At 41.7% G+C, this 12,489-nt stretch overlaps 1 protein-coding gene across 2 annotated transcripts in view; it reads right to left on the reverse strand.

Moving 5' to 3' along the window:
- Positions 1-12,489, reverse strand: part of LOC125461588 (serine/threonine-protein kinase 3/4) — a 152,003-nt gene that overhangs the window by 102,284 nt on the left and 37,230 nt on the right. For both annotated transcript variants that reach the window (XM_059652731.1, XM_059652732.1), the window contains exons 3-4: positions 7,460-7,588; positions 5,366-5,480 (exon numbers count right to left, since the gene is read on the reverse strand). In XM_059652731.1, the coding sequence (XP_059508714.1) occupies positions 5,366-5,480; positions 7,460-7,588 (244 nt within the window). The remainder of the gene's footprint in view (positions 1-5,365; positions 5,481-7,459; positions 7,589-12,489) is intronic.

Below are 12,489 nucleotides of genomic sequence, written 5' to 3' on the forward strand. Positions count from 1 at the left end.
CAATGTGGTTGACTTTGAACTGCCCTCTGGGCTATTAGGGATGGGCAATAAATGCTGCCCTAGCCAGTGATACTCACATTCCGTTAATGAGTTAAGAAAAAAAACATGTAACAACATAACATTGATCAGTAGCACAATTGGTCAGTAGGTACTTCTATTTTCCCCATCATTCCCTTCGACCCAGCAAAATTAATTAGTCTCCCATCTAAGCTCGCATCTTCCAGCCTATGAGAGACTTTTTAAAAAATCCTTGTCCTACCTATCTCTTGCTCAAAATCTATTATGTCTTGGTTTTCCCAATTCTGAAGACCTGGAATGTAAACTGTTCCGTCTCCTCAGGTTTTGCCACTGCTGCTGAATGTTTCCAACACTTTCCATTTCTATTTCAGCTTTGCAGCATCCACAGTATTTTGCTTTTCAATTAGAGTCTCTATGACCAGAGTTCACACAGGGTGGGTTTCCCCACACGAATAATGTTTCCCATATTATCTGGGTGGCATGGTGGCTCATTGCTAGCACTGCAGCCTCACAGCACTAGGGACCTGGGTTCGGTCCCAACCTCAGGCGACTGTCTGTGTGGAATTTGCGCATTCTCCCTGTGCATGTATGGGTTTCCTCCAGGTGCTCCGGTTTTCTCCCACAGTCCAAAGATGTGCAGGCTAGGTGGATTGGCCATGCTAAATTGCCCGCAGTGCTCAGGGTTGAGAGAGTTATAGGGGGATGGGTCTGGGTGGGATGCTTCAAGGGACGGTGTGGACTTGTTGGGCCGAAGGGCCTGTTTCCACACTGTAGAGAATCTAATGTAATCAGGTATCCTTTCAAGCTTTATTTATTCAAATGCATAGCATCACCAAACTGTTGCTTGATTTATTTCAGATTCTCTTTCTTTTTTCCATGGTTGGCACCTCAGACTCCAGAATAAAATTAACATGACATTAAAGACATAGCTTGCCATCTCCAATTAGACCAAGGGTTTTCGTTTTTGTGCTGTCACCCTTCTGTTCCTCTGAAGATCGCAACTTATGCTAGGAATGGTTCCAGAAATAGTCATGTATAGGTGGTAAGACAATATTGTGCTGAGAAACGTGTTCAAACAGTTAAGTGTGACACTGCCTTCAACAGACATTGTATCTGGTATTGCAGGTTTTGGTACTAGACTAACAAGTCAGAGGTCACAAGCTGAAATGTCAGCATGGCAAACTGAATTCTATCAAATGGATAATTTATGGTTTGGTACATGTGGCTCACTCATGCCCTGTGGCCAGGGGCTCGTGCCAAACCGACCTGGTCTGGCTTGCAAAGAGCTTATGCTCAACACTACTTGGTTCACTAAATGCCTCCTGGAACCTTGCAAGACAAGTTGGAATGTGGGAGCGATGCTTTGATCATATATTTTAAAACAAACATGCATTTAATGACAACACCCAGATTAACAAGATTCGTGACAGCACTGGCAAGAAGCGCAAGAGGAATAACGCCGAGTATTTTGCTTGGAATGTGTAATCTGACGCGGCCACCACAACTGTGTGGGTCAATGCAACAGGGAACAACTCCGAAGCTCTTATATTACAATACTGCCAGATGTTTACAGATGTTTACTGTAAACAGTGTTTATATTGTTATGCGAGTTATAAAAATGGATCACAAATGTTCAGCCTCCATCTCTTTTTCATATCTGAGACCTTTGAGGACTAAAATGGCTTCAAAGAAGGAAAGGTGCCAATTTAAAATGGCAGAAATGATCACTTGGCTAGGTCGAGGTAAGTTCATGAAACCATCAACATGCTACAGTCAGAGTAATACAGCACAGAACCGATACCTTCGGTCCAAATCATCCGTGCCAACCTGGTATTCTAAACTGAACTAGTCCCATTTGCCAGCATTTGGCTCAGATCCTTCTAAACCCTTCCTATTCATACACCCATCCAAATGCCTTTTAAATGTAATTGTACCCTTCCGCCAGCAGCTCATTTCATGCATCACCCACTGCGTGAAAAAGGTGTCCCTCAGGTCTCTTTTAAATCTTTCCCCTCTCTCTTTAAACCTATACACTTTAGTTCTGGACACCCTGGGAAAATGACCTTGGCTATTCACCCTATCCATGCCCCTCATGATTTTATAAACCTCTATAAGGTCACCCCTCAGTCTTCAATGCTCCAGGAAAAATAGCCCCAGCCTATTCAGCGTCTCCCTATTTCACTCTAATCCTATCAACATCCTTGCAAATCATTTCTGAGCCTTTTCAAGTTTAACAACATCCTTCCAATTGCAGGGAGACCAGAAGTGAATGCAGTATTCTAAAGGTGGCCTCACCAATATCCTATAGAGCTGCAACATGGCTTCCCAACTCCTCTACTCAATGCACTGACCAACGAAGGCAAGCATGTCAAATGTCTTCTTTTCTGAAGAAGTGTATGGACTCGAAACGTCAGCTTTCCTACTCCTCTGATGCTGCTTGGCCTGCTGTGTTCATCCAGCTCTATGCCTTCTTCACCACCCTGAATACCTGCAACTCCATTTTCAAGGAACTATGCACCAGCACAAGTCTGTCTCTTTGGTTGGAAACACTCCCCAGGACCCCACCATTAATTCTATAATTCCTGCCCTGATTTACCTTTCCAAAATGCAACACCTCACGGTTACCTGAAATAAACTCCATCCTTGACTCCTTGGCCCATCTGATCAAGGTCCCGCTGTACTGAGCTAATCTTCCTGACTGTCCACTACATCACCAAATCAGTCTGAGATAAAGTTATCCTTATAAAAAGGTACTGAAACTCTGATCTGTATTTTGTGTTTGATTCACACCTTTCTACAAGTTCACAGAATGAAAGTTGACTGCATATTTAGGGTGGGGTGGGGTGGGTAAGCTGCTGTAGTAGTTTTGTCACTGGACAAGAAATCCACAGACCTACCTATACTAGTGATCCATGGACATGGGTTCAAATCCCACTAAGGTAGATGGAGAAATCAGAGTTCAATTAATAAGCAGTTGGGAAAATTTGAAAATAGTAACATTGACCATGAAGCCATTGTTGGTTGCCATTAAAAATTTTTCTCGCTTTCTAATGTCCTATAGGGAAAATGACATCCTCAACTTGCAATGCCAGCAACATCGTAGACTGTTAAAAGCCTGATGAAATATCGCATGTCAGTTGTATATCACTGCTATAAGGTCTGACAAAAGAACTGAAATCTAATGGTAATCGACCAACACACTGATTTTCGATGTCACTAGGTCAAAATCCTGGAACTCCTTCCCTAACTGCACTGTGAGCAAACCTACACCACAATGGACTCCAACTGTCAAAAGCATCTCACTGCCACTTTCTCAAGGGCAATAAATGCTGGCCTAGGATTAAGGAAGCAAAAGCAAACTGGCAAACCTAGTTTAACATGAGAGAGGGCGGGAAGGAGAGAGAAACAGGGGGAGAGAGAGAGAGAGAGAGAGAGAGAGAAAGAGCGCGAGAGAGAGCGACAGAGAGCGACAGAGAGCGACAGAGAGCGACAGAGAGCGACAGAGAGCGACAGAGAGCGACAGAGAGCGACAGAGAGCGACAGAGAGCGAGAGAGAGCGAGAGAGAGCGACAGAGAGCGAGAGAGAGCGAGAGAGAGCGAGAGAGAGCGAGAGAGAGCGAGAGAGAGCGAGAGAGAGCGAGAGAGAGCGAGAGAGAGCGAGAGAGAGCACGAAAAAAAACAGAGAGACGGAGAGAGAGAGAGAAAAACAGAGAGAGTGAGAGTGGTGGGGAAGCAAAAGAGAGACAGTGAGCGGGACAGTGATTGATGGATTTGAGACAACAGAACTTGGAAGGCATGCTCTCTTCCTGTTTCTTTCACCCGTTCAAAAGACAGCTGCTGATGAAAAGCATATCAGTATCACTGCCTTGCCAACGGGTCAAAGATATCAACAGACTTCATGATGGCAGAAGATACACAAGTCAAACAATCACTGTCGCAGATTAAGACACCTCAAGGATATTTCAAAACTTTTTTTTTTACATAAGATACTCTTCCCTTTTTTAAACTTTATATTCGTGTCTGTAAGTCTGCTTGATGCCATATTTTATTATTCTTCTCAGAGCAAATAATAAAATTCCCCTTTCTTTCGACAGAAGAAACCTATAACTGACTCCCTGATTTTGATCAAGAGACCATTCTTTCATTAAAATCCTACACAGCTATATGCCAAAAATAACTTAAAAATCTTTGTTGTGATCATTAGAATGTTAAAAAACGGGGAGCTTAATCACTCCTCAAACGGCTCATAACATTGACTAACAAATTAGCAAAGCCTTTGGGATGGAGTGTGAGAAAGCATCCATGTGCAGAGCTAGCTATGTTCTGTTACACTGGATGTGCAACTAACAGAGGAGTATGAAGAAGGGTCTAGGCCCGAGATATCAGCTATCCTGCTCCTATGATGCTGCTTGGCCTGCTGTGTTCATCCAGCTCTACATCTTGTTATCTATGGTTTGACAACGTCAGGCTGTGGACTGACAGCATTAAATTGCTGCATGGTTAAATTCAGAATTCACAACATATTGCACATCAATACAACACAAGATTGACACTGCACACGTACAAATATTATTGGCCAGGTGTCAATATTTACTCTGTTTACAACATGGTTTCAAACTGAACAGCCAGCTAACTTCTTGGAGACTAAAACTGCTCAGCAACACCCTGGAAATCTCTTCATTCAGAAACCTGTTGCCTTGTTTACAGAGTAACTGGTCCAAATGCAAGCATGGTTATCAAAGTAAGATTACTATTCATGCACGCAGAACATAATTTTCTCCCAGCTCTTAGTGAAATACACAGCTGCAACTGAAAAACTATGAACAGTGTGGGTCATTAGTTTGGTTTTGATCATGTGCTATTGTCGGAGGGAGGCTAATTTATTTCTGATCAAATGAACACAGAGCCTATTGAAGCGGGAGTAACAGTTATCAACATCTCCCCCACAAACCATGGATTTTGCATCAAGGGTAAAGTCAATTCATCTGGCGTGTATTTCAATATTTATCCTAAATGAAAGGAACACAATGCCTCTTTTGCCTGTGATTTATCTTTCACATCGCCTGCTTTAAATAACATAGACAGAACAATGTCTAAACCAATGATGTTTAATAGGAGGCCTGACAAGCATTTCAGGGAGAAGGGAACAGAGGATTACATTGGAAGGGTTAGATGAGGCAATATAGCAGAAAGTTCAATCCAACCATAAACTATGACATTGACTAATTCAATGTTATTTATCTTTGTAATAACAGTGTGATAAACTTGGAATAGTACAGATCCTACTTATAAACAGCAGGGATGTAATCCTTATTCTGCTGGGATAGAGGCAGATATGGGGAATTACCGTTTTATTCCTTATTCGAATAAGATCTGATACTGAACCAGCTCCACAGTATTCCATGACTATCCACAGGTCTGTGTTCTTAAAATAACTTCCATAATACTTAACCACATGAGGGCTGTGGAGAAAGAGAAAGATTGTTAAAGTCCTAGGATTCTATATAGAACAAAAGAATAATTAGTACAGTGAAGAGTCAGTAGACCTAATTACTCAATCTCTCAACACAACCACTACAATTGAGATGGTGGTGTAGTAGTAGTGTCACTAGCCTAGTAATTCAGAGGACCAGGTTAATGCTCTATAGACCTAGATTCAAAGTCCAATGCAGCAGCTGGTGGAATTTAAATTCCAATTATCTAATTTTGAAATGAAAGGTAGTTTCAGCGACGGTGACCCTGAAATCATAACTGTTTGCTGTACAAAGCCCTCATGGTTCACTAACAATCTGTAGAAGAAATCCATAATCCTTCCATGGTCTAGCCCACACATGACTCCAGACCCACAGCAAGACTTCTGACTCTTAACTGTCCTTCAAAATAGCCTAGCAAGCAACTATTAAGGGCAATTATGAATTGTGAACAAGTGCCACCTTGCCACTGTCACCAACATCTCAAAGAATAAAGAACTGCCTGGAAACAAACAGCTTCATGCAACCCATTAGTTTTGGCTTGTCGTAACTCTTGTGTAGATAAATTTAGCTGTCATTAAGACCAGTAATGTCCCAGCAACAGCTGTGAGGTGAATGAGCAGTTAATCCAGTATTGGTGATATAGGTTGAATGATTTGTTAAATAACATCATGGGATATTTAAGAACCATACAAATCTGCACACATGGGCCATCTGAAAGATGGGTTCCAATAAAACTCATCCAATATCTCTCAAACCTTTCCACGTTGTGCTTTAAGGGTCTTCCCTGGCAATTTACTCCAGAGGCTTACTCCAACACATTTGGGGATAGACAACACACAATCCAAACAAAAAAATTGCCATTTTTGTTTTATGTTTTGGAATATAAATTAACATTCTTCAAGGGTCCTACAGCCCTTTGTGTCTATACCATTCAAAAACCTAACTATTCCAATCCCAAAAAGTTCCCAACACTGTCAGTTCTGTGCCAATTCATGGACTCAGGACGCTAGGGCAAAGTGCTTCACAGCATGTGACAGTCTGAAAAAGTGATAGAAATAGCCAATTCTAAATCTAGTCTAGACCATGGCATTGAGGCAAATGACTAACCATGACCAAGTTAAATGGTAGAACAGACTTTAAGGGCCAAACAGCCTACTTATGCTTGTATCTCTTACATTCCAAAGTCACATTTTCTGAGCACAGGAGCAGTGAAGTCTTGCTTCAATTCTGTAAAAACTTGGCTAGACTGCATTTCAAAGTGCAGTTTTGGTCTCCTTATCTCAGAAAACACATTTCTACCATTGAGGGAGTGCAATGAAGTCTCATCAGGCTTGCTACCAGGATTGATGGGGTTGTCCTACAAAGAGAGATCAAGATCGGGCCTGTATTCTCTTGTGTTTCAAAACCTACAAAATACTAAAGGGTCAGACAGGACACATGCAGATAAGATGTATCCCTTGGTGGAGGAGTTTAGAACCAAGTGGGCATAATATAAAAATAAGGGGAATGCTACTTAATTAAGAAATAAGGGGAAATAGATGTGGAGAAATATTTTTATCCAGAGGGTTGTAAGCCTTTGGAATTCTCTACCATGAAGAGCCGTGGGGGCTCAGTCCTTCAGTATGTTTAAGGTGGAGATTGATAGATTTCTGAATTGCAGTGGTGTATATGGTCATGGGGATGGTGTGGATAAGAGGCATTGAAGTATGTAATAATCTATGGTCACATGCACGGCAGGGTAGGGTAGGCTCAATGGGTTCAGTGGCCTACTCCCTGTTTCTGTGATTCACATGGAACTGTGAAAACAAGGAAACAACTGACACGACACAGCTGATCAAGACAAGTTTGTCGCATTTCTTTTTGTCCCCTCAGAACAAAATCTCTTGTTGTGCAGCGTCACTGTAGTTAAATTTTACATTTAAAAAACTATCAATCAGGGTCCGACCACTGGCTTCTTTTCGTCTTACCTGTCACACTGCTGCATGATGGAAATCTCTTTGATAATCTCCTGCAGGTCCGATTCCACTGGGACCTGCTTGATAGCGACCACTTGGCCTGATTCTTTATGAATGGCTTTGAATACACTGCCATAGGACCTAAGGGAGGGAATGCAAAGCATTAATATTCATCCAGCGTTACAGATTTAGGCCATCCCATCTGGGCTCTAGGCCTCTAATAAGAGGGAACAATAGCAACAATCTTTGAAACCAATCTTTCTCACGGTCCTTAATCATTATATTCAGCTACATTACATTTTCCCCCACCTCTCAGGTATAACAGGTGATCATACAACCAGATAGATCTCTGACAGTGTATATGCAACCTATTTTCTATGAGGGCAGCACGCATGGTGGTTAGCACTGCTGCCTCAGCACCAGGGGCCCAGGCTTGATTCCAGCCTCAGGTAACTGTCTGCATGGAGTTTGCACAGTCACCCCCCGTGTCTGCATGGGTTTCCTCCTACAGTCCAAAGATGTGCAGGCTTTAGATGGATTGGCCGTGCAAAATTAGCCATAGCATCCAGTGATGTGCGGGCCAGCTGCATTAGCCATGGAAAATGCAGGGAAAGAGGGATAGGGTGAGGGGTTGGGTCTGGGAGGAATATTCTTTGGAGGGTTGGTATGGATTTGATGGGCCAAATGCCTGCTTCTACACGTAGTGATTCTATGGTTTCCTTCTCAGAACTTTGCCCAACTTTCACCTCAGAAGCTGACACTAGTGGAAACGCAGGGGAAAAACCACATATCTGACCACTCACAGGAGATTTATGTTATTATACATTATACAGGATTGTTCATATTTCAATCAGCAATTATTTTTATTACTCCAGGAAGAAATAAATTGCAGTTAAAAAGAATCCTTCAGGGTGTCAGAACAAAGCATTTTACAACCATCAAATTAAAAACAATCTCTGCAGTAAACTAGAAACGCCAAAAGATAGCTTGCATGAGTCTTCAGCAAAGCTAATTGCCAAAATCTCTCATCACAACCATTACAATTGAGATGGTGCTGTAGTGGTAGTGTCGCTAGCCTAGTAATTCAACCGTCCAGGTTAATGGTCTATAGACATGGATTCAAAGCCCAATGCAGCAGCTGGTAGAATTTAAATTCAATTTATGTAATCTTGAAATGAAAGGTAGTTTCAGTGATGATGACCATGAAACCATTGCTGATTGTTGTACAAAGCCCTCATGCTTCAGTAAGAGTCCTTACTGTAATCTTTCCATGGTCCAGCCCACATGTGACTCCGGACCCACAACAAGACATCTGACTCTTAACTGTCCTTCAAAATGGCCTACCAAGCCACTATCAAGGGCACTTAGGGATCATCAAGTGCCACCTTCCCACTGATACAAACATCTCATCAAAGAGTAAAGAACTTCATTGAGACAAACTACTTTATGCAACCCATTAGCTTTGACTTGTAGTGACATTTGTGCAGATAAATTTAGCAGTCATTAAGACCAGTAACGTCCCAACAATAGCTGTGAGGTAAATGAGTTCTCCCTGTATCTGTGCAAGTTTCATCCAAGTATTCCGGTTTCCTCCCACAGTCCAAAGATGTGCCATGGTAAATACAGGCTTAGTGGGTGAGTCCAGGTAGGACGCTCTTCAGAGGGTCAGTGCAGGCTTGATGGGCCCAAATGACCTGTCTCTGCACTGTAGGGATTCTATGATTCTACACTGAATACAGCCATGCCTGGTGTCAGCTCTCCCTTTCATTCCACTTGAGTCTTGTTGTAATAATACTACATTGCAAGCTGATGCTTCTTTGACGATACAGGACAGTCATGCCAATAGTTGCTCTTTTTTATGTGCTTGCAGCCTCCAGATGAGTTACAAATTGTTGGGACTAAGAGGCTGCACTGGAGTTAGGAGCAAGGTTTGGCTATTAGAGCCTCTCCACCATTCAATAAGATCAGAGCTGATTTCAGCTCTGTTTTCCTGACTGCACTCCGTAAACATTGTCTATCAAAATTCTACCTGCCTCAGCCTTGAAAAAAACTTAAAAGCTTAGGCTACTGCTAAGAGAATGTCACATACAAAAAACCCAGCCAAAGTAAATGTTTCTCTTCATCTCAATCTGATCCTTGAACTGTCAGATCCACTTATACAAGAAATATCCTCCAAATAAGCACTGTATCAAGTACCCTCAAGATCTGACATGTTTCATGAAGATTATGTTTTTTGGGGACACTGAAATCAAGACCAAGACCAATGCTATGCTCCATTCTATCCTAAACAATGGGAAATTGATTGTCTAAATTAATAGTCCAGTGGGTATTGTAATATAAACTGCATTTTTTTTCAATAATTTAAGTAGGAGTTTTCTGTGTGTTGGAAGTTATTTATTAGCTTATAATTATTTCTGTAGCCATGTGATTTCTTTTCCAGCAGCTTGAGAAAGCTACTTTGACAGCACTAACAGGCTTTGTTCATTTTAAAATGTTTTTTGACTTGGCTAAAGCAATATGCTTTAACGTCTGTTAGAGATTTCTAGACTTAGGTGTTTTTAAGCTTCGGGGAACTGACCACAGCTTAGGAGGACAGACTGGTATTAGTTTTACTGCAAACTTTGTTTAACCAGCACTCTCAATAAACCGGCAAAAATCATACACCCGAAATAGCGGAAATTCATCGTATTATCGCTATGTCCAATTAGTTAGTTGACGGTGCGAGTGAGAAGGCTCTCTGTGGGTAAGTTTTATTTCAGGAAAAATTGCATTATTATTTAAGTGATTTATGCCATAAATAAAGTATAACAGTGATGCACATGCTTCCTGCATTAGGTTTCTATTAGTGTATAATTTTACATTGATTATGTGGACCTCTTGATCAATTGGAATATTTGATCAACCGCCACATTCGTAGTCCCATAGGTGTTGGTTAATGTTTGCTGTACCCTGGACAGTTCTTGGATGGGGATGGTTGTATACAGTAATGCTCCCGACAAGGGAAGAATATAGTCACTAAGTTATAGAGGTCTATAGCACAGAAGGGGGCCCTTTGGCTCACTAAGTATATATTGGTCAAAAACAATTCTAATCCCATTTTCCAACTGTTAGCCCACAGCCTTGTATGTCTCCACATACCACATCCACCAAAGTTACATCCACTCATTAAAGGTACGCCACAAGACAGTGAATGCACTGGGATCAGATTTTTTATTTGTGGTCACCAGTTTCTGTCCCTTTGTACAACTGCTCTACCAAGCCATGCCGGGTCACAGGTAGATTCCTTCGGAAAAAGGAGTAAGCAATAGTCCCCAACCAAAAGTGTTGGCATAAAATCCTGAAGAGGTTACTCGAAACTAAGCATATTGAAGGTCAGGTACCTAAAAGCTCCAGGAAGCAGCTACCAGCATTTCCTATCCTAGAGTTAAAGTCACACTTACCATAAGCCTTTCCAAGTGTCAGAATTTTGTTTTTTAGAAGTGGATTTTTGGTTTAAAATTTGTACGTGTCTCTTTGGGATTAATGGGATTATACTTTCACTATGCCAAATCTTTAAATTAGTGTCATAAGCAAATAGCTTGGTTTATTCTATTTTATCTTCATTCCTTTTGGTTTAGTAAACTTCTGTTTTCACTGTTAAAACAAAACCTGCAACGGTGGCGTGCATTTGCTTTTGTGAGTGACTGCCTTGTTAAAAGCAAACAAAACTTGATCTAAGAAGCAATTCAACACACGGAGGTTCAGAACTCTCTTCCACAAAGGGCAGCTGATACTAAATCAGTTGTTACTCTTAAATCTGAAATGGATAAAGTTTTATCAAACAAAAGGTATTAAGGGGTATGGGCCAAAGCCAGAAAAATGAGTTAGGCCACAGATCAGCCATCATCTCAGTGAACTGCAGAATAGACTCGAGAGGCTGAATGGCTACTTCTGTTCCCATGTCCCAGTCTGGGATCTGACATGTCCAATAATAACATTGATAAAATAACAGCGTGTACACCCTCGCAACACAGCACTACAATAGTTCAGGACAAAGCAGCCCACTTGATTGGCAACACATCCACAAATATCGACTTCCTCCACCACCAATGCTCAGTCACAGTAGTGTGTACTATCTATAAGATATACAGCAAAAATTCACCAAAGATCCTTGGACAGCACCACAAAATCCACAATCACTTCTGTCTAGAAGAACGTGGGCAGCAGATACATGGGAACGCCACCAGCTGCAAGTTCCCCTCCAAGCCACTCACCACCCTCACTTGGAAATATATCGCTGTACCTTCACTGTTGCTGGGTCAAAATCCTGGAATTCCATCCCTAAGGGCATTGGGGGTCTATCTACATCATGTCAACCTGCAGGGGTTCAAGGCGGCAGCTCACCACCACCTTCTCAAGAGCAACTAGAAGCAGGCAATAAATTCTAGCCGGCCGGTGACACGTGTCACACAAATAAATTAAGAAAATAGTACAAATTCACCGCAGGGAAACAAAAGACACATTAGGGAGTGGCATCAGATGGTCCAAAGTTGGAATCAAAGCCCTTTGTTGGGCTCCAGTAAAGGAACTTTTGGATAACAGGTACTTGACATATTTTAGTCCCTGGCTCAGAAAAGAGCTCTCCTCCAAAAGAACGAGTTGAATGTCAACTAAAGCACTCCAGTGCAACAAGGAAGAAATTATTGCATTGCCAGGAGATATTTTTTCGATGTGACCTTGTCTGTACACTCTGGTGGACATAAAAGATTCTATTTTGAGTTAGAAGAGACGTCTCTGAATGCCCTGTGCAATATTTATCGCATAATTAACACCAGCAAAACTGATCATTTGCTGTTTGAAAGAGGTTTATGTAGAACCATAGCACACAGGCAGCCATTCAGTCCATCTTGCCTGCACTGGCTTTTTGAAACAGCTATTGAATGTTCTTGGCCTGCAGCCCTGCAATTGTGTTCTTCCTCTTTGCATAGTTATTACGTTCCCTTTTGAAAGTTACTGTTGAATACATTTCCATTGCCCTTTCAAGCAGTGTGCTATAGATCACA

This window comes from Stegostoma tigrinum, chromosome 19 (assembly GCF_030684315.1).
Source record: "Stegostoma tigrinum isolate sSteTig4 chromosome 19, sSteTig4.hap1, whole genome shotgun sequence".
Lineage (NCBI taxonomy): Eukaryota > Metazoa > Chordata > Chondrichthyes > Orectolobiformes > Stegostomatidae > Stegostoma > Stegostoma tigrinum.